The sequence below is a fragment of the Podarcis melisellensis genome (genome assembly GCF_964234715.1).
Source record: "Podarcis melisellensis genome assembly, chromosome: 3".
Taxonomy (NCBI): Eukaryota; Metazoa; Chordata; class Lepidosauria; order Squamata; family Lacertidae; genus Podarcis; species Podarcis melisellensis.
This window is the reverse complement of record NC_138530.1, coordinates 8,289,179-8,309,478: the sequence shown is the minus strand read 5'-3', so window position 1 is coordinate 8,309,478 and position 20,300 is coordinate 8,289,179. Positions and strand designations below refer to the sequence as shown.

Here is a 20,300-nt window from a genome sequence, read left to right as displayed (position 1 = left end):
AAGCAATAATATATTGCGGGATTTTTGGGTAAGGGATGTGTGGGGGTGCAAATGAGGGTTATTTTGAAATTCCATGGTTTCTAATGAATTGCATGGTAGACAGGAATTATTCTGAAGCCAAATATGTGATTGAATTGAGATTGCTGAGAGATATCAATGTCCTCTTCTCCTTTGTTTTGACCATGTCCCAAGGCTTGGTCCACACTGCAGGCAAGAAATGTCGGGGTCAGTGCAAGTCAAAATGTTCCAGTGGTGAATATATCTCTTCAACAAGAGTCTGCCCTGTCCTTGGCTATGTCTTCTGCTGTAAACGGGCAGGTAATGTTCTCATGCTCTTAATGTGCTAGAGAAGCAATAATATATTGCGGGATTTTTGGGTAAGGGATGTGTGGGGGTGCAAATGAGGGTTATTTTGAAATTCCATGGTTTCTAATGAATTGCATGGTAGACAGGAATTATTCTGAAGCCAAATATGTGATTGAATGAGTGGCTTTTTAACAGCCCTTGGATTTTCAGGGATGCTTCTCAGGTAGCTCAGTTGGTTAGGGCATGGTGGTGATAACGCCAAGGTCGCAGGTTCGATTCCCATATGGGAAACCTGAATATTCCTGCACTGCAGGGAGTTGGACTGGATGAACTGCAGGGTCCTTTCCAACTGTACAGTCCTATGATTTGAAAATGTTAGTTTAAAGAAAAGGCGAGTAAGAGGCAACTTTGCAAAATTATGTATGACATGGAGAAAGTGGATGAAGGAAAATTGTTCTCCCTCTCATGTAACACATGAACTTATAGGCATCCTCCACTGCTGGAGGCTTCTAAATGCCAGTTGATGGAAACTCTAGGAGGGGAGAGGGTTCTTGTGGTTGAATCCTGCTTTCTGGTTTCCCATAGGCATCTGGTTGGCCACTGTGAGAACAGATTGGTGGCCTAGATGAGCAATTGGCCTGATCCAACAGTATCTTCTCATTAGCGAGGCAAGCACAGGGGTGTGCTAGTGGCTGTGCCATCTGTCATGGATGCTTTAGTTGAGATTCCAGCATTGCAGGGGTTACGACTAGACGACCCCCAGAGTTCCTTCAAACTCTAAGATTCTATGATTCTATAAGGGGAGGATAAGAAGGTGAAGAACCATTGTGCCAATGGAAGTAAAATTTATACAAACCATGGTATTTAGAGGTTGAGCTGGGTTTTTTTGGAATATATTTTCTATGTGTATGGGAATATATTGACTGCTGCTCTCTCTGGCTGAAATGTCCCAAGGACTGGTCCACAGTGTAGGCAAATCAAATCAAAATGTTTATTCGGCTTTACGCCCATCATAAAACACAACACAACAAAACAAAACAAATAAAACAGCGGACTCGTACAAACCACAAATAGTATAACACAATTCGCAACTCACAAGGACAGATATTAGCCATTCATAAGAAAAGTTTAAGATTAAGATTAAAAATTTTAGGCACTACACTAAAATCAATATCTGATGTCATTATAGAAAATTCTTATAACTATCAATAATCAGCTAACATTCCATTCCGTCTCTTGTACGAGAGGACGGCTGTTAGGAATTTGGCAACCTGTAGGGTAATATAAGGATCCACATCTTGAAGAACCCAGGCAAGCTGTAGGTCTACTGGTTTGTCAGCCATAGGCTTATGGAGTTTAGTATACTAGCACGGGCTGAACTGTACAAAGGGCAGATAAACATAACATGATGTAGAGATTCAGATGTTTTCATTTCACAAGCACACATTGAAGGGACTTGGCCCTTAGTGAATCTATGTCTCAGCACGTTTGTTGGAAAGACATAGAACCTAGCTCTAATGAAGGCATATTGGTGAGACGCGGCCATAAGCGATGTTAAGTAGGACGGAGCGTGGTAGATAGGGGTTATGCCGAAATTTAACGGCGAGCAGGCTCCACCACCAGCTACGAAATTTTGGTATAGCTCCGCATCATCCAGCCTTTGATTTATACACCTTTTTGCCACATTTAGATCCAGTTTGAGCAGTTCAGTGGGCGAGATCTCATAGGACAGCAATTTCACAGTGTAGGCAAGAAATGTTGGGGTCAATGCAAGCCAAGATGTTCCTATGGTGAATATATGTCCTCAGCAAAAGTCTGCACTGTTTTTGGCTATGTCTTTTGCTGCAAAAATTATAAAATTATAATTTTTTAAAAAAATTATAGGGGACGCAGGTGGCGCTGTGGGTTAAAGCCTCAGTGCCTAGGATTTGCCGATAGAAAGGTCGGCGGTTCGAATCCCTGCGGCGGGGTGCGCTCCCGCTGCTCGGTCCCAGCACCTGCCAACCTAGCAGTTCGAAAGCACCTCCGGGTGCAAGTAGATAAATAGGGACCGCTTACCAGCGGGAAGGTAAACGGCGTTTCCGTGTGCGGCTCTGGCTCGCCAGATGTAGCTTTGTCACGCTGGTCACGTGACCCAGAAGTGTCTCCGGACAGCGCTGGCCCCTGGCCTCTTGAGTGAGATGGGCGCACAACCCCAGAGTCTGTCAAGACTGGCCCGTACGGGCAGGGGTACCTTTACCTTTACCTTTGCTGCAAATGGGCAGGTAATGTTCCCATGCTTTTAATGTGCTAGAGGAACAATGATTCAAGTGGGGATTTCTGGGTCAGGATCCCAGAGGGTGGGTAGACGTTGGTCCCATGAAGAACAGTGGGAGATGGAGCAAGTGTCCTTGAAAAGCTCTTGATACAGAAACTTGTGGTTTTTGTTCACCAAAGAAATGGGCCTTGTTTTCATGTGTGAGTGGGGTGGGTGGGTGTTTTGGATCAGGTTAGCCATATTGATTTGTATGCTGTTGGTAGATTTTTGTCATTGTCATGTTGGGCTGTGTATGTGATAAAGGGGAGCCATACCAGGGTGAAGGTGTCTTCTTCTATTTGTCCCCATGTCAGTCTCAACAAATGAAACTGACTTGTAAAAATGTTACATGGGAAAAAATATACAAGAGAGAGACATTGCACAAACTTTTGTAAATCAAGAAAATCTTTAATAATAAAAAAACCCAAAGAAATGGGCAAAATTGGGCTCTCTAGAACTTTTTGGAACTTTTCTGAATTGCACGTATCATGTTGAGAGTCACACACACACACACACACACATTATTAATGGAAAATGCCTTGATACATTGCTGACCTCTTTTTCTCTGCTCAGGTAAAATGCCCCATGAATTTACCATGAAATGTTTGGGTAGATGCAAGCCAAAATGTTCCCATGGGGAATATGTGTTGTTTGCTGGTTCCTGCTCTGTTCCTGGCTTCTTCCTTTGCTGTAGAAAGCCAGGTAATGGCTGCCTTCATGTCACCTTTGCAGACCTCTATGTAACGCAGACTTGGTCTGCTAATGGGCCTGGTACCAGAAGCCAGCTGCCCATAGAGCACGTCCTTGGGGATCCTGCTATCTTCCATTCTTTGGGCATGACCAAGGCAGCATAGATGTCGCTGAGACAGGAGTGCAAATATGCTGGGAATGTGGCTTGGGAAAGTGCATCTTTGTTTGAGACTCTCCCCTGTTGTGAGGTAACCCAAATCTTCCTGACACAGCACATGTGGAAGGTGTTGTGTCGTCACCCCTGGCGGTTGTAAGAGAGGAGTTATTTACTTTGCTTGAAAGTGAATTTCAAAGCCGTCATTTCCTAATGAACTGTGAGATGGACAGGAATTACTGAGAAGCCCAATGAGAGATTGAATGAGTAGCTTTTAGAAGCCCTTGAGTTCCCATGGATAGAGAAACACATGGATCATCAAGGCAAACAGTCCTCTGGTTCTTCTCTCTGGAACCATATTAATGGTGTTCAGAGACATCTTTTCAATATTTAAAATACTTCTGATATTTCCAAATGCTTAGAGATGCTGATGATCGATTATCTGTTTCAGTAATGCCACAAAGATTGATTTCTGCTGCATCTCTGAATCTTCGGGGTAGATGCAAGTCAAGATGTTCGTATGGTGAATTTGTGTCTCCAGCAGTAATGTGCCCTTTCCCTGGCACCCTATTCTGCTGCAAATGGCCAGGTAAAATGCTTTTAATGCACTAGAGCAACAAGGGGACCAGGTAAAATGCCCCATGAATGGACCACGGAATGTTAGGGTAGATGCATGTCAGAATGTTCCCATGGTGATTATGTGTCTTCTGCCAGATCCTGCTGTTTTCCTGGCTTTGTCCTTTGCTGTAGAAAGCCAGGTAAAACCTAGGAATTCCGGACAAGTGGTGGTTTGTGGGCACAGCACAGTGATGGCCTGCCGAGGGCCAGTCTTGCAGCACAGCCATTGGGGAACACACACATTTTCCTCAGCAGCCACACTGCCTTGCAGCAAGATGTCTGATTTGAATGGGCCAATCCAAGAATGCTGCCCCAAGAATCGACACTTGCTGTAGCTAATAAATATAATAATAATAATAATAATAATAATAATAATAATAATAATAATAATAATTTATTTATACCTCACCCATCTGGCTGGGTTCCCCCAGCCACTCTGGGCAGCTTCCAAGAAAAGATAAGTAAAACATTTTTTTAAAATTGTGGTTAAATGCAATTCAGGATGTTCCAATGGTAAAAATCTGTCTTCAGCAAGACCCTGCTCTATTCCTGGCAGCTGTAAGAGGCCAGGTAATATTCAAAAGCTTTTTACATGGTAGAACAACTGCAATGTATTGGGAAATTCTTGGTAAGGTACGTAGTGGAGGATTCTTGGCATCTGTCTGTCTTGGAAGACAATGGAGGAATGTAACTGTGGGGGTGAGGTCACTCCTGGTGGTTGTAAGAGAGGAGTCACTTCCTAATGAATTGTGAGATGGACAGGGATACTGAGAAGCCCATTGAGAGATTGATTGAGTAGCTTTTAGAAGCCCTTGGGTTCCAATGAATGGAGATACACATGGATCATCAAGACAAACAGTCCTCTGGTTCTTCCCTCTGGAACTATATTAATGATGTTCAGAGACATACTTCTTTTCAATATATAAAATATTTCTGATATTTCCAAATGCTTAGAGATGCTGATGATCTATTATCTGTTTCAGTAATGTCACAAGGATTGATTTCTGCTGCATCTCTGAAGCTTCGGTGTAGATGCAAGTCAAGATGTTCGTATGGTGAATTTGTGTCTCCAGCAGTAGTGTGCCCTATTCCTGGCAACCAATTCTGCTGCAAATGGCCAGGTAAAACGCTTTTAATGCAATAGAGCAACAGTGATGTACAAGGGGATTATTGAGAAAGGGACATAATGTGAGTTCAGATGAGAGTTAAAAAATGGGACAATGTCACTGGATAAAAACTATGGCATTTAGCTATCGAACCACTTTTCTATGTATAAGGGAAGATGCTAATGGTTCCTTTTCTCCTTTGCTGAAGTGTCCCAAGGATTGGTTCACAGTGTAGGCAAGAAATGTCAATGCAAGTTAACATGTGGCAACAGTGAATATGCATCTTCAGCAAGAGCCTGTTCTAATCCAGAATTTGTCTTCTGCTGCAAAAAGCGAGGTAATATTCCCATACTTGTATTGTGCTGGAGCAACAATGATGCATGTGTGGGATTTCTGGGTCACGATTTCAGTGGATGGGTAGATATTGGCCCTGTGTAGGGCAATGGGAAATGGAACAAGTGTCTTTGAAAAAGCTCTTGAATTTGCAGGGATATAAAAACTCATGGCTTTGATGTATCAAAGAACTAGAGGGAAAGGAGCTCTTTGGCTATTTTTGGAAAGCCCCTTTCTGAGCCTGCTGAGGAGAGGGTGTTGCGGGCAGGCCCCTCCCACATTCGCGGGGGCTTCTCTCGCCCCCGCGAGAACTGGGGAATCCCTGGGCGTGCCTGCAACCCAGCCCGCCAATCGGCGGGCGAGGGGAGGCGTGGCCTGGGGTACTTAAGGCCAGGCACGCCCAGGGACCTCCCTCTTTTCCCCTCACCCCAGCAGCTGAGCGGTTTTCCCATCCCACCCACCCTTAGGTTTAGCTAGAATTGGCCTTACTATGGACTTCGGTTGGTCGCCGTAAAGGGGCCTGGTAGGAATTTTTCCAAATTGGCTCACTTCCCGCCTTTTGGTTTTTTCGCCTACCTCGTAGCAATCGTCACAACTTTCACGGCATTGGCGGTTAGGCATTGGCATGGGGCAAATTATAGGAAAAAGGAGGGGGGAAGGGAGCGCCATCACCTTCCCCCAATGAGAAGGGGTAGTCCGGTAGAGGACTCCCGGGGGGGCGTGGCCTTGTCCGAAGCCTAGAGAGGTAGGGCCTCCGGCACGCCCCCGAGCGGTGACACCCGTGGGATCCTAGTTGGCATACTTCAACAGGACTCCTGCGGTTTGTGTTCAACCCTTCCCGGTCTCCATGCCGGGTAGTCGATAGGAGCCAATGCCTAAGGCCAATACCTTCAATTTCGTAATCAATAAAGTTGTGGCCTTTCACGCCCATTAACCTTAAACAATGTGTCTGTGTCTTCATTTCATCTGGGGGAGGAAACTTGCCACGCAAATGAAAACCTCATAAAACTTTCTTTGAACTGTTGATAGATTGAATTCTCCCTACATTATTATTATTATTAGCTCTGATATGTTGATGATCTCTTGTTCTCTGTCAAGATAAAAAGCCTAAACAATTGACAAATGCTGCAGCTCAGAAATGTGTGGGTAGATGCAAGGCAAGATGTTCCAAGGGTGAAAAGGTGTCTTCAACATGTTCCTGCTCTATTCCTGGCTTCGTCTTTTGCTGTCACAATCCAGGTAATATCCCAAAAATTTCTTTGTGCTAGAACAACTATAATATATTCAGGGTTTTCTGGGTAAGTCACACAACACGTGTGTAGATGGGAATTATTTACATTGTCTTCTCAAGAACTGCAGTATATTTTGCTTTCTAATTAATCAACAGGAATTAAAGTGAAGCTGATTGAGTGATTGAATGAGAGGCTTATAATGGTCCTTGGATTTGCTGGGATAGACAAACTCATAGATTCCTCTTCACCAAAGAAATAGGCAGAGCTGTCTGTTTATTTTCATAAATGAGCAGCCAATTCTAACTTCTAAGAAATTGACTTCTGGGGTTGTATCCAACAAACTCATCCCACTTGTACAAGAACTTCTGTTTGTAAGCAGATTGTGGATGGCACAAGGTGATATAGGAAAACGATGACGAGAAGTGTTCCATTCCTCAGGTTGAAATCATTGTTACAATGTGAATTAATTCATTGGATACAAACCATGGTATTTAGAAATGCAACCCAACCGTTTTTTTAAAATATATATTTTCTATGTGCATGGGAGATATTGATGGTATCTTCTCTGTTTTTCTAAAGTGTCTCATGGATTGGTCCACCCTGAACGCAAGAAATGTCATGGCCAATGCAAGTTAGCATGTGGCCGCAGTGAATATGCATCTTCAACAAGAGTCTGCTCTAATCCCAACTTTGTCTACTGTTGTAAAAAACAAGGTAATGTTCCCATGCTTTTAATGTGGTGGAGGAACAATGATGAGAGGGGGGATTTCTGGGTCAGTATTCCAGCGGGTGGGTACATGCTGGTCTTGAGAAAAACCGTGGGAGATGGAACCTGTGTCTTTGAAAAGCTGTTGAATTTGCTGGGATACAGAAACTCATGGTTTTAGTTCATCAAATAACTACTCAAACTTTGGTTTTGGAAATAACAGCCTCATATTCCTTTTTCTTGCAGTAGACTTGTTTTGAGAGATTAAATTTGCTTTGTATTTACTCTATGTATGGGAAATTCTTTGAGAAATTGATGATTTATTGTTCAATAAAGTGCCTAAACAATTGACCAAACTATACTGAAAGATTGACATGGGCATTTTATCCAACAATGTCCTTCCAATTGCCAAGGTACTTTTGTTTATGTCAGGAATGTGAGGCATTCACGGAAAAGAATTTTTTATCAGTGCAATGTATCAGCAAAGAAGCTGAAGGTTACATGTTGTATTGTTCAGCATAGCATGGTGAGCTAGCAGGGCAAAATGCTTGTGCATCCCTCCATATACTTGTATCTCGCAAGGTTTACTTCTAAGCCCAGAACTGTATTACAGTAGACTAGTTCAAGATGTACCAGCATCTTTTAAAGTTTATCTGGCTAGCATGTTTATGTTTGTCTTTTGCCATAAGATAATAAACACTTCCTACTCTAGACTGAAGCGAGTGATGGTGGGCCCATGTTTCACATGTTAAGGACTAACTGATTGTCAGAAGATCATGGCATCTCTGAATCCTTTGGAACAGATTTAGTGGTGCTGGCAGAGAGAGCGGAGGAAAGGAAACCTCCATTTCACAGGTGGAAGTTTTTGTGAAAATGGGATGGTGCCACTGGGAAGGGACTATAGTATTTAGACATCAAAGTCTTCAGTCTCCCTCCCTCATTATATGGAAAGATGTGGATGGTATCTTCTCTGTTTTTCCAAAGTGTCTCAAGGAATGGTCCAGCCTCAAGGCAAGAAATGTCATGGTCAATGCAAGTTTGCATGTGGCCGCAGTGAATATGCATCTTCAGCAAGAGTCTGCTCTAATCCCGACTTTGTCTTCTGTTGTAAAAAACAAGGTAATACTCCCTAGGTTTTAATGTGGTGGAGGAACAGTGATGAGAGGGGGCATTTCTGGGTCAGTATTCCAGCAGGTGGATACATGCTGGTCTTGTCAAAAAGTGGGAGAAGGAACCCGTGTCTTTGAAAAGCTGGTGAATTTGCTGAGATACAGAAACTCATGGTTTTAGTTCATCAAATAACTGCTCAAATTTGGTTTTGTAAATAAAAATCTCATATTATTTTTTCTTGCAGTAGACTTGCCTACTATTCAGCCAGTTTCGCTTCTCCAAACCATCACCTTCAACCCCCGTTGGACCTCTGTTCCTGTTCTCTTACTCCCACCTCCTCAGTAAACTTTAACTCAACTCGCATCTTCAACATCATAATGTCCATGCGAAGGAATAAGGCCCCCGGCCCAGACATGGTCCCGTTGGACCTTTTCCTGACTGATCCTCTTTGGTGGAGTGAACAGTTGACTCCTGTATTCACCGCTATCTCCTCCGCCCTAGACATCCCCGACTCCTGGAGAGAAGCTACAATAGTTCCGATCTTTAAAGGCGGCCAGCCAAACATCCCTAGGAACTATCGCCCCATCAGTCTATTATCTATTCCAGGGAAAATATTTGCCGCTGTTTTACTGGAAGAACTCCTTTCATGAGTCCATGAGAGGAACATTTTACCGCCAGAACAGATTGGCTTCCGAAAGTCAGCATCCACCATGGACCACTGTCTAACTCTCTATCACCTTGCCAGTAAATACACTGCACCAAGGCAAGGCCACCTGTTTGCCGCTTTCATGGACCTGGAGGCCGCCTTTGATTCCATTCCTAGGCAGAGATTATGGTCCAAACTTGCCCATCTGGGAATTGATCCACACCTCCTCTCCCTAATTGTTTCCCTTTATTCAAATACCACAGCCTCGCGTCCGAAGTGGTCCCAACGGCTCCCTTACCACTCCATTCCCAACGGCCAAGGGCGTCCGACAAGGTTGTCTCTTGGCCCCTTTACTGTTTAATCTTTATCTTTATGATGCTCTTCCCCCTCTGAAGCTAGCAACTAAGTATCCTCCTCACTTAGCAGGCCACCCCGTTGCTTCCCTTTTCTATGCAGATGATGCCGTCATCTTATCCAGAACAGCCGCGGATCTAGCAAATGCAGTTAATGCATTTATCGCCTATTGTAAGGCGGAAGCTCTTAATATTAATTATAAAAAATCGAAAGTCCTCCACTTCTCTCGTTCCCGCAAACTCAAGCTGGAGCCGCTTAAGATCACAGGTGGCTACTTAGAAATGGTAAAAGCCTTTAAATATCTAGGCTTAATATTCACCTATAATCTCTCCTGGACCACCCATTTACAATCTGCCTTTCTCGCTGCAACCACGACCTCTAATGCCATTGTCCGATTTTACCACCAGAAGGGCGGTAAACACCTTCCAGCAGCAATTCAAATATTTAATGCCAAAGTTGTCCCTAAATTATTATATGGCTGCGAAGTATGGACTACAGCAATTTCAGGTAACTTGGATCGCCCACTTCACATGTTTCTGAGATCTCTTTCCGGCGTCCCGAGATGTGTCTCAGGTCCAGCCCTACGACTTGAGTTCGCCCAGCCGTCAATTGAAAAACGAGCATGGAGTCGAGCCATTTCCTATAGCTCCCACCTATTAGCATCGGATGCTCGAATTAGAGGTGGTTTCTCCAATCTGATCCTAAGAGATATTCATAACTCTCCTTGGAAAACCACAATTAACCTCAAACTCCGCTCTCTTCTCAATCTGAACTGCAAAACTGTTCTTAACTTAGAGAGTATTAGCCCAGCGGCGCTACCTTCAATCAAAAAGAAGCTACAGCATCTTGACTTCTCCAACACAGCTTCCCATGCAAGAGGGCCGTGCTCAGGCTTAGCCCTAGCTATTCCACCCCCTGAAGGGATCCCTCTATACTGCCTCACAATTTCCTCAGAGGCTAAGCGAAGGGCCTTTACCTGTGCCCGTCTCAACTGCTTTCCTACAGCAGTTTTGTCGGGTCGTTATTCCAGAGTTCCCATCGCAAATAGAACATGCACCTGCAATGACACGGCTCTCGAGACTATGGAACATGTAATGCTCTTCTGTCCCAACTGGACAGATGAAAGATCTAGGTTTCTAACTCCTCTCATGAACAAGCTTCATCTCCCAATCCAGCCTTGGATAGTGGCCCTTCTTCTGCAGGATTCTGATTGCTGGATTACCGAGATGACAGCTAATTTCCTGCTCAGTGTGATGAAGAGGAAAGCGGCACCAACTTCTTCTCTAATACCACAGCTGTAGTAGATACGCCGCAAAATCGAACGAAGTCCCAAGTAGCCTTATTGTACAAGGACAAGGAGCTAGGACAAATCTGAGGAGATGACGGACCCTTTAATGATCCTCCTCCAGCCTCAGCAGTTTTTTGTCTTTCTATTTTTGTATTCTCTGTTACTCGATGTTTAAAATCCCCTGTTACTTTTGTTATCCCCATTTTTTTAAAGCATTCGCCCAGGACGACATCTACTTTTACCTCCCCACCCCCATTTTATGTTGTTATTTTTATGTATACTATGCTATGGCCACACGGCTAATGCAATAAAATTGATTGGATGTGGATGGTATCTTCTGTTTTTCCATAGTGTCTCAAGGAATGGTCCACCCTGAACGCAAGAAATGTCATGGCCAATGCAAGTTAGCATGTGGCCACAGTGAATATGCATCTTCAACAAGAGTCTGCTCTAATCCCAACTTTGTCTACTGTTGTAAAAAACAAGGTAATACTCCCTAGGTTTTAATGTGGTGGAGGAACAGTGATGAGAGGGGGCATTTCTGGGTCAGTATTCCAGCAGGTGGATACATGCTGGTCTTGTGAAAAAGTGGGAGAAGGAACCCGTGTCTTTGAAAAGCTGGTGAATTTGCTGAGATACAGAAACTCATGGTTTTAGTTCATCAAATAACTGCTCAAATTTGGTTTTGTAAATAAAAATCTCATATTATTTTTTCTTGCAGTAGACTTGTTTTGAGAGACTATATGTGCTTTGTATTTTCTCTATTTATGGGAAATTCTTTGAGATACAGTGCTACCTTGGGTTACATACGCTTCAGGTTACATACGCTTCAGCGTATGTATCTTTGGAACATATCTAAATCTTTGGAACAGATTTAGTGGTGCTGGCAGAGAGAGCAGAGGAAAGAAAACCTCCATTTCTCATGTGGGTGTTTTTGTGAAAATGGTATGGTGCCACAGAGAACAGACTATACTATTTAGACATCAAACTCTTCATTCTCCCTCCCTCATTATATGGAAAGATGTGGATGGTATCTTCTCTGTTTTTCCAAAGTGTCTCAAGGAATAGTCCAGCCTCAAGGCAAGAAATGTCATGGTCAATGCAAGTTTGCATGTGGCCGCAGTGAATATGCATCTTCAGCAAGAGTCTGCTCTAATCCCGACTTTGTCTTCTGTTGTAAAAAACAAGGTAATATTCCCATGCTTTTAATGTGGTGGAGGAACAATGATTTGAGGGGGCATTTCTGGGTCAGGATTCCAGTGGGTGGGTACATGCAGTGGCGGAGCTTCATGCTCCGGAACCAGGGGGTGGAGAGCAGGCGGGGGGATGGGGACTGGCCCATCTTCTTCCTCCGCCGGTGGGTACATGCTGGTCTTGAGAAAAATAGAGGGAGATGGAACCCATGTCTTTGAAAAGCTATTGAATTTGCTGGGATAAAGAAACTCATGGTTTTAGTTCATCAAATAACTACTCAAACTTTGGTTTTGGAAATAACTGCCTCATATTACTTTTTTTTTGCAGTAGACTTGTTTTGAGAGATTACATTTGCTTTGTATTTTCTCAATTTATGGGAAATGCTTTGAGATATTTATGATTTCTTGGTCAGATAAAGTGCCTAAACAATTGACCAAAGCTATACTGAGAGATTGACTTGGACGTTTTATGCAATAATGTCCTTCCAATCGCAAAGGGACTTTTGTTTATGGCAGGAGTGTGAATCATTCAAGGAAAATAGTTTTTGCTCAGTGCAACGTATCAGTAGTGAAGCTGAAGGTTAGGTGTTGCACGGTTCAATATAGCATGGCGAGCTAGCATGGCAAAATGGTTGGGCATCTGTTCGTATACTGGTATCTCACAAAGTTTAGTTCTAAGCCCAGAACGGTATTATAGTAGGTTAGTTCATGATGTACAGTACCAGCATCTTTTAAAGTTTATGTGGTTAGCATGTTTATGCTTGTCTTGTGCCATGGGACAATAAACACTTTCTACTCTAAACTGAAGTGTGTGATGTGGGCCCAAGTTTCACAGGATAAGGACTACCTGCTAAAAAAATGATGACATCTCCGAATCCTTTGGAACAGATTTTTTTAAAAAAATATTTTTTATTAAATTTTCCATTTTAACAATTCAATCAAATCACAATAAATAATCCATATTATAAAAATACATATCATATAGTCCAAATATTTTACCAAATTATAAATTTTTATTGGGGCTTCCCATGCTTCAAGTTTGGTGGGGCTCTGATCATCTTATATCTCTACTGCCTTGAGTTTCCAATAGTTCCTTTAATTCTTCCTGTTGTTACCTTTCCTTCGTTCATGGCCTCTGAGTTGTTTCCACAGGTGAGTTGAAGTAAGCAATGATATGCTTCTGTATGAAATTTGTCTGCTTGACTCTTCGTCTATTGTTTGCTGTATATCCTCACACGCTGGTGTTTATGCCGAATTAATCCAAAAGTTGTTTGCAGCTGGCAGACGCCATCTTCTCTCAGTTCCGAAAAAATGAAATCAAATCAAATCTAGGCATTTGCTCATTAATTTCCCCAGACTGGCTGCATCGAACATTAGTCTTTCCAGAAGAGATTTGCCAAATCGGACTTGAAGTGCATATATAATAACAAATTAAGAACTCATCTCCCCCTATGACTATTTATCTCTGCAGCTCGGTCTTATTCTATAATGGTGGGTCCCAATTAAAGAATGCGTCACATCACCCTTCTCAGAATCCGTCCAAAGTTTTTTGAAGTCTCTCCAGCGGCTAACGAGATCATGCTTCTTTCTAATATCAATATTTGGAGAGTCTTTTATCTTCTTCCAAGCGTTTCAAGAAACATCAGCTTTAGCTATATAGTTTTGTTATTTTCACACAGTTTATATTTTCCCATCTTGCTTGCTATAAGTAATGGAAACGGTTCTTCGGGGGGGGGGTTGTCAGGTATCATCGCAGTAAAAAAAAAAGTTTTACCCCCCCTTTCCATTCCGTTCCAACATACCGGCTTAGATGTTATACTTAGATGTTATTCTTTCTTCCTCTCTGTCACTTTTGCCACCTCAGTGGCTGACTTAATTGGCAGATTAATTTCCCCCTCTTCACTTGAAGTATGTCCAAGAACTTAAATCCAATTTTTTATCTTAAGAAATGAAACTTGGTGTGCTCGCGGGGATAGCGTCCAGGAGATCAGAATTCCCTTGGGGCTCTCCATCCAGTGCCCCACCCCCTCCTTCTTTACAAACTCGGGGGTGGTTTGTTGGGCACCGCGGATGAGACTGCATCTTCCCTTCCACCGGGAAGAATTTGGGAGGTTGATTACTCCCATCTCAGCCTCTAAATTACCTCGTGGAAGCTGGAGAGATGGTATTGTTGGCCATCTTCCGCGGTGCCCCTAGCGGAGCCTCCTTTGGAACAGATTAAGTGGTGCTGGCAGAGAGAGCAAAAGAAAGAAAACCTCCATTTCACATGTGGATGTTTTTGTGAAAATGGTATGGTGCCACTGGGAATAGACTCATAGTATTTAGACATCAAAGTCTTCAGTCTCCCTCCCTCATTATATGGAAAGATGTGGATGGTATCTTCTCTGTTTTTCTAAAGTGTCTCAAGGAATGGTCCAGCCTGAAGGCAAGAAATGTCATGGTCAATGCAAGTTTGCATGTGGCCGCAGTGAATATGCATCTTCAACAAGAGTCTGCTCTAATCCTGACTTAGTCTTCTGCTGTAAAAAACAAGGTAATACTCCCATGCTTTTAAAGTGGTGGAGGAACAATGATTTGAGGGGGGATTTCTGGGTCAGGATTCTAGTGGGTGGGTACATGCAGTGGTGGAGCTTCATGCTCTGGAACCAGGGGGTGGAGAGGAGGAAGGGGGGGCTGGCACGTCGCGCCGCCCGTGCTCTTCTTCCTCTGCCGGTGGGTACATGCTGGTCTTGAGAAAAATAGAGGGAGATGGAACCCATGTCTTTGAAAAGCTATTGAATTTGCTGGGATAAAGAAAGCTATACTGAGAGATTGACTTGGACGTTTTATCCAACAATGTCCATCCAATCGCAAAGGGACTTTTGCTTATGGCAGGAGTGTGAGGCATTCACGGAAAAGTGTTTTTGCTCAGTGCAACCTATCAGCAGAGAAGCTGAAGGTTACATGTTGTATGGTGCAGTATAGCATGGCAAAATGCTTGTGCATCTCTCTGTATACTTGTATTTTGCAAGGTTTACTTCTAAGCCCAGAAAGGTATTATAGTAGGTTAGTTCATGATGTACCAGCATCTTTTAAAGGTTATGTGGTTAGCATGTTTATTCTTGTCTTGTGCCATGGGACAATAAACCCTTTCTACTCTAAACTGAAGCGAGTGATGGTGGGCCCCTGTTTCACACAATAAGGACTACCTGACTGCTAAAAAATCATGGCATCTCTGAATCCTTTGGAACAGATTTAGTGGTGCTTGCAGAGAGAGCAGAGGAAACAAAACCTCCATTTCACATGACTCTTAATTTTCCGTCCCTCATTATATGGAAAGATCTTGATGGTATCTTCTCTGTTTTTTTAAAGTGTCCCAAGGATTGTTCCACCCTGAAGTCAAGAAATGTCATGGTCAATGCAAGTTAGCATGTGGCCACAGTGAATATGCATCTTCAACAAGGGTCTGTGCTAATCCTGACTTTGTCTTCTGTTGTAAAAAGCAAGGTAATATTCCCATGCTTTTAATGTCCTGGAGGAACTATGATGAATGGAGGGATTTCTTGGTCAGGATTCCAGTGGGTGGGTACATGCTGGTCTTGTAAAAAATAGTGGGAGATGGAACAAGTTGAAAAGCTCTTGTGTTTGCAAGGATGCATAAAATCATGGTTTGGGTTCATCAGATAAATGGGGTTATGGCCCCATTGTTATTCACGGAAATAGAAACCTTATGACTTTGAGACGTTGATGATCTCTTGATCTCTGTTTATGTAAAGTCTCCCGATGACTGAACAAAAAGTGTTTGGGTACATGCAAGTCAAGTTGTTCAAATGGTGAATATTTGCCATCCAGAAGAACTTGCTCTGCTCCCAGCTTTGCCTTTTGCTGCCAAAAGCCACATAACATCCCAACACTTTCTTTGTGCTAGATACATATATTGTTCCTAAAGCATCTCAGAAACATGGTGTCACCACTGAAGAGACCTGTTCTCGTGTTGCCAGCTTCCAGACCTCTTGTGGAAGAGGCACACAAAGACAGTCAGATTATGATCAAAGGGTCCAGGCTAGTTCATATGGGAAGAGGCGGTCCTTGAAGTATTGTGATCCTGAGCTGTGGAAGGCTTTATAAGTAAAACCAGCAATTTGAATTGGGTCCCCAAACTAACTGGCAGCCAGTGCAGTCAGGCTAGGATTAGTGTGATATGCTCAAACCGCTTTGCCCTGGTGAGCAACCTGGCCACCGAATTCTGCAGCAGCTTAAGTTTCCAAACCAATTTCAGAGGCAGCCCTATATATAATGTGTTGCGATAATCTAACATAGACGTTAAAAAGGACCCCTGACAGTTAAGTCCAGTCACAAACGGCTCTGGGGTTGCGGTACTCATCTTGCTTTACTGCCCAAGGGAGCTGGTGTTTGTCCACAGACAGTTTTTTGGGTCATGCGGCCAGCATGACTAAGTCGTTTCTGGCAAAACCAGAGCAGCGCACGGAAATGCCGTTTACCTTCCCGCCAGAGTGGTACCTGTTTATCTAATTGCACTTGACATGCTTTTGAACTGCTAGGTTAGCAGGAGCTGGGACAGAGCAACGGGAGCTCACCCTGTCGTGGGGATTCGAACTGCTGACCTTCCAATCAGCAAGCCCAAGGCTCAGTGGTTTACACCACAGCGCCACCCATGTTCCAAACATAGAGGTTGTTTTTGTTGTTTAGTCATTTAGTCGTGTCCAACTCTTCGTGAGCCCATGGACCAGAGCATGCCAGGCACTCCTGTCTTGCACTGCCTCCTGTAGCTTGGTCAAACTCATGTTCGTAGCTTCGGTTACCAGAGTATAAATGACAGAAGTTGGGCTGTCACTGTCTAAACAGGGGTGCAGCTGGGCCACTATCTGAAGCTGATGGAAAGCACTTTGGGCCACTGAGGCCGCCTGAGCCTCAAGCAACAGCAAAGTACCCTCAAGCTATGTAGCTGCTCCTTCAGATGGAATGTAATGACATCGAAAGCAGGCAACCTCCCATCCATGTAGTCTATGGAACCACCCACTAACAGTGCTTCAGTCTTATATGGCTTGAGCTTCAGTTTGTTATATACTCAGGGAGTTCTCTGTAATCCACACAGTGTGTGGAAATTCCAACAAATCTTGCTTTCTAAGGAATTGCAGAGTAGACAGGCATTGCTGTGAAGCCAAATGAATGCTTGTAAGAATGGCTTTTAACGCCTTTTGGATTTGCAGAGATTACATGTTGAGGTCAATGCAAATCAAGATGCTCCAGTGCTGGAAATATGTCTTCCACAAGAGCCTGCGATAATGCTGCCTACATCTTCTGTTGTAAAAAGCCAAATAACAGAGACTTTCTGGATCAGGATCCCAGGGGGTGGGTAGATGCTGCTCTTGTGAAAAACAGGGAAAGGTGGAAGGAGTGTCTTTGAAAAGCCCTTGAATTTGCAGGAATACAGAAACTCATGGTTTGGGTTCATCAGAAAAACGGAGGAAAAGGTCTCTCTGGTTATTTTTGTTAGTGGAAACCTTATATGTCTTTTTTTGAAGTGGGATTATGGTTCTTTGATTAAATTCTTTTTGTGCATGTGGAATTTTTAATGCCATGGGGAAATGCTCTGAGATGTTGATGATCTCTTGTCTTCTCTTTTGATAAAGTGCCCCAAAGATTGCCTAAGCCTGTAGCTAAGCAACCTGAGGGTGTATGCAAGTTAAGATGTTCCTATGATGAAGAGGCGTATTCAGAAGCATTTTGCCCGATTCCTGGCTTTGTTTTCTGCTGTAAAATTATGACAGGTAATGTTTCTATTTATTTATCACATGGCAGAAAAATTGTAATACTGTACCTGGACAAAGGCTACCAATGGTGGGAATGGGATTTTTTTAAAAAAACGTTATTATAAAATTAAAAGTACAAAATTACGAGTGCACGTAGTGAGGTAAGACACAAAGAAGATGAAGAAATGGAAAATAGTACCTATGGGGGGGGCACACAAAACAACAACAACCAAAAGATTTTGTGTACCTTGCGAAATGGGGAGGGTGAGGGACTTGTTATTGTGGTTAACTAGACCTTAATCTAATATGGTATTTATAAAAATGAACTACAAATATCGTTAGATTTGCCCATGGCAAGTCTACATTTGTACACAACTTGTTTATGTGTAGCGGGTTTGTGTATATCTTCACACCAACCATTAAAGGAAGCTGCATTTTTATTTTTCCAGTTAATCAATACCAGTATTTTTGCTGTAGTAAGGGTGTGGAGAATCCATTCAAACTGAGGGTGGGAAGTTGAAGTTCATGTGACACAGAAAGAGAGAATGACGGAGCCTTTGAATACACAGTTTTTGTCATGGTCCCTGCTTGGCATTATGAATGTAATGGCAAAAGCGTGACTTAGGCTACTGTTCTACAAAGTCAAGTAACATTCCCTCATACCTGCCATTCCTATAGCAGTGATGATTTAAAGGGTGTTTTTTATTATGTATAATACATTGTATGTATAAAAGCAACATTTTGTAATAAAATGTAAACATGCCTATGAATGACATGGGTGGCGCTGTGGGTTAAACCACAGAGCCTAGGGCTTACCGATCAGAAGGTTGCGGTTCGAATCCCTGCAACGGCATGAGCTCCCATTGTTCGGTCCCTGCTCCTGCCAACCTAGCAGTTCGAAAGCACATCAAAGTGCAAGTAGATAAATAGGTACCGCTCCGGCGGGAAGGTAAACGGCGTTTCCGTGTGCTGCTCTAGTTTGCCACAAGAGGCTTGGTCATGCTGGTCACATGACCTGGAAGTCACATGACCCAGAAGCTATACGCCGGCTCCCTTGGCCTATAGTGCGAGATGAGTGTGCAACCCCAGAGTCGTCCGCAACTGGAGCTAACAGTCAGGGGTACCTTTACCTTTATGATTTTGCAGTGGGTGCATTGCTCCCCCCCCTTAGACAGTTGGTAAAGCCTTTCCCTTTCTGTCTGAGAAGAACAACGATGACCTTCAAATATGCATAGGTTCTTGAAGTTTCTGTTTTAAGATATTGCCTTGCTGAATGTTATAAAATTCAGCTGATTTCTTCCAGCGTGCATTCATATGTCTTGATTAGTACTGATCATGTCCTCCATTTATCAGGTTACCACAGACTGTATCGTGTTGTGCCTGCACTGGCTAAACTGTATCCACCCATCTTTTAAAAGTTCATCTCCACGCTAACCAGATGTACTTAACATGTGGGCTGGTGATTCGGAAGAATGCTTTGAGCTGCTGAAACGTCTTCCAGCAATCAAACCACTCGCGATACTTTGACATTCTAAACCTAATAAAACCAAATTTGATGTGGAGATGAATTGCAGAGTCATGATTCTGTCCACAAAGGCTTTCTTTTTAATTTACTTTTCATTTATTTATACACTTCATATGCCACTTAAGTACAATAGTCTTTTACAAAGATATAATACATTAAAAAATAAAATCCAGCCCCGGTCGAAACTATAAAATCAAACTTCAGTTAAAATGCTCTTCAGTAAGCACCTGATATTTAGTTGGGAGTGAGCCTGTCTGACCTCATTCGGAATGAAGCTCCAAAAAATTGGGCTTCTGAATCTGGAAGGGACCACTGACGATGATTCCCCCAAAGACTTCTATGATTTGGTGGTCCCTGAGGTATCTTGGACCGAAATTGTTAAGGGCCCTGTAAGTTAATACAATAACCTTGAAACTGCCTTGATAGAAGAAGACGAAGAAAAAGAAAAAGAAGAAAAAGAAGAAAAAGAAAAGAAGAAGAAGAAGAAGAATAGAAGAGTTTGGATTTGATATCCCGCTTTATCACTACCCGAAGGAGTCTCAAAGTGGCTAACATTCTCCTTTCTCTTCCTTCCCACAACAAACACTCTGTGAGGTGAGTGGGGCTGAGAGACTTCAAAGAATTGTGACTAGCCCAAGGTCACCCAACAGCTGCATGTGGAGGAGCCGAGACGCGAACCCAGTTCACCAGATTATGAGTCTCCTGCTCTTAACAACTACACCACACTTGCTCTCTGATAGGGTATGGGCAGCCAACATAGGAGCCAACTCTTAAGGGCCAAGGTCCCTTCGCCCTCCCCAATAAAACATTTGAGGGTCCCTCTCCCCCCAAAGATAATGGGCATTGCCATTCAGATGGTGTGTAGTGCTTCATCATGTGATTGATTATGCAGGGCAGGGGCTTACCTCCCCCCTCCCATATTTTATTCAAGCTGGCACCTAATGCAGCTAGTGCAGACCTTTGAGCACTGGAGTTCTGTGCTGGCAATAG

At 43.2% G+C, this 20,300-nt stretch overlaps 1 protein-coding gene across 1 annotated transcript; it reads left to right on the top strand.

The window, feature by feature from the left end:
• Positions 1–92: 92 nt before the first annotated feature.
• LOC309366265 (uncharacterized protein) lies at positions 93–19,347 on the top strand (the record flags this gene model as incomplete). The annotated part of the gene is made up of 14 exons (XM_081904720.1): positions 93–318; positions 3,176–3,304; positions 3,898–4,035; positions 5,048–5,185; positions 5,379–5,507; positions 6,602–6,742; positions 7,315–7,449; positions 8,426–8,560; positions 11,191–11,325; positions 11,893–12,027; positions 14,431–14,565; positions 15,384–15,518; positions 17,666–17,873; positions 19,139–19,347. 14 exons carry the CDS (start codon positions 93–95, stop codon positions 19,176–19,178), a joined length of 1,959 nt encoding a protein of 652 aa, XP_081760846.1. The 3' UTR covers positions 19,179–19,347.
• Positions 19,348–20,300: the final 953 nt, after the last annotated feature.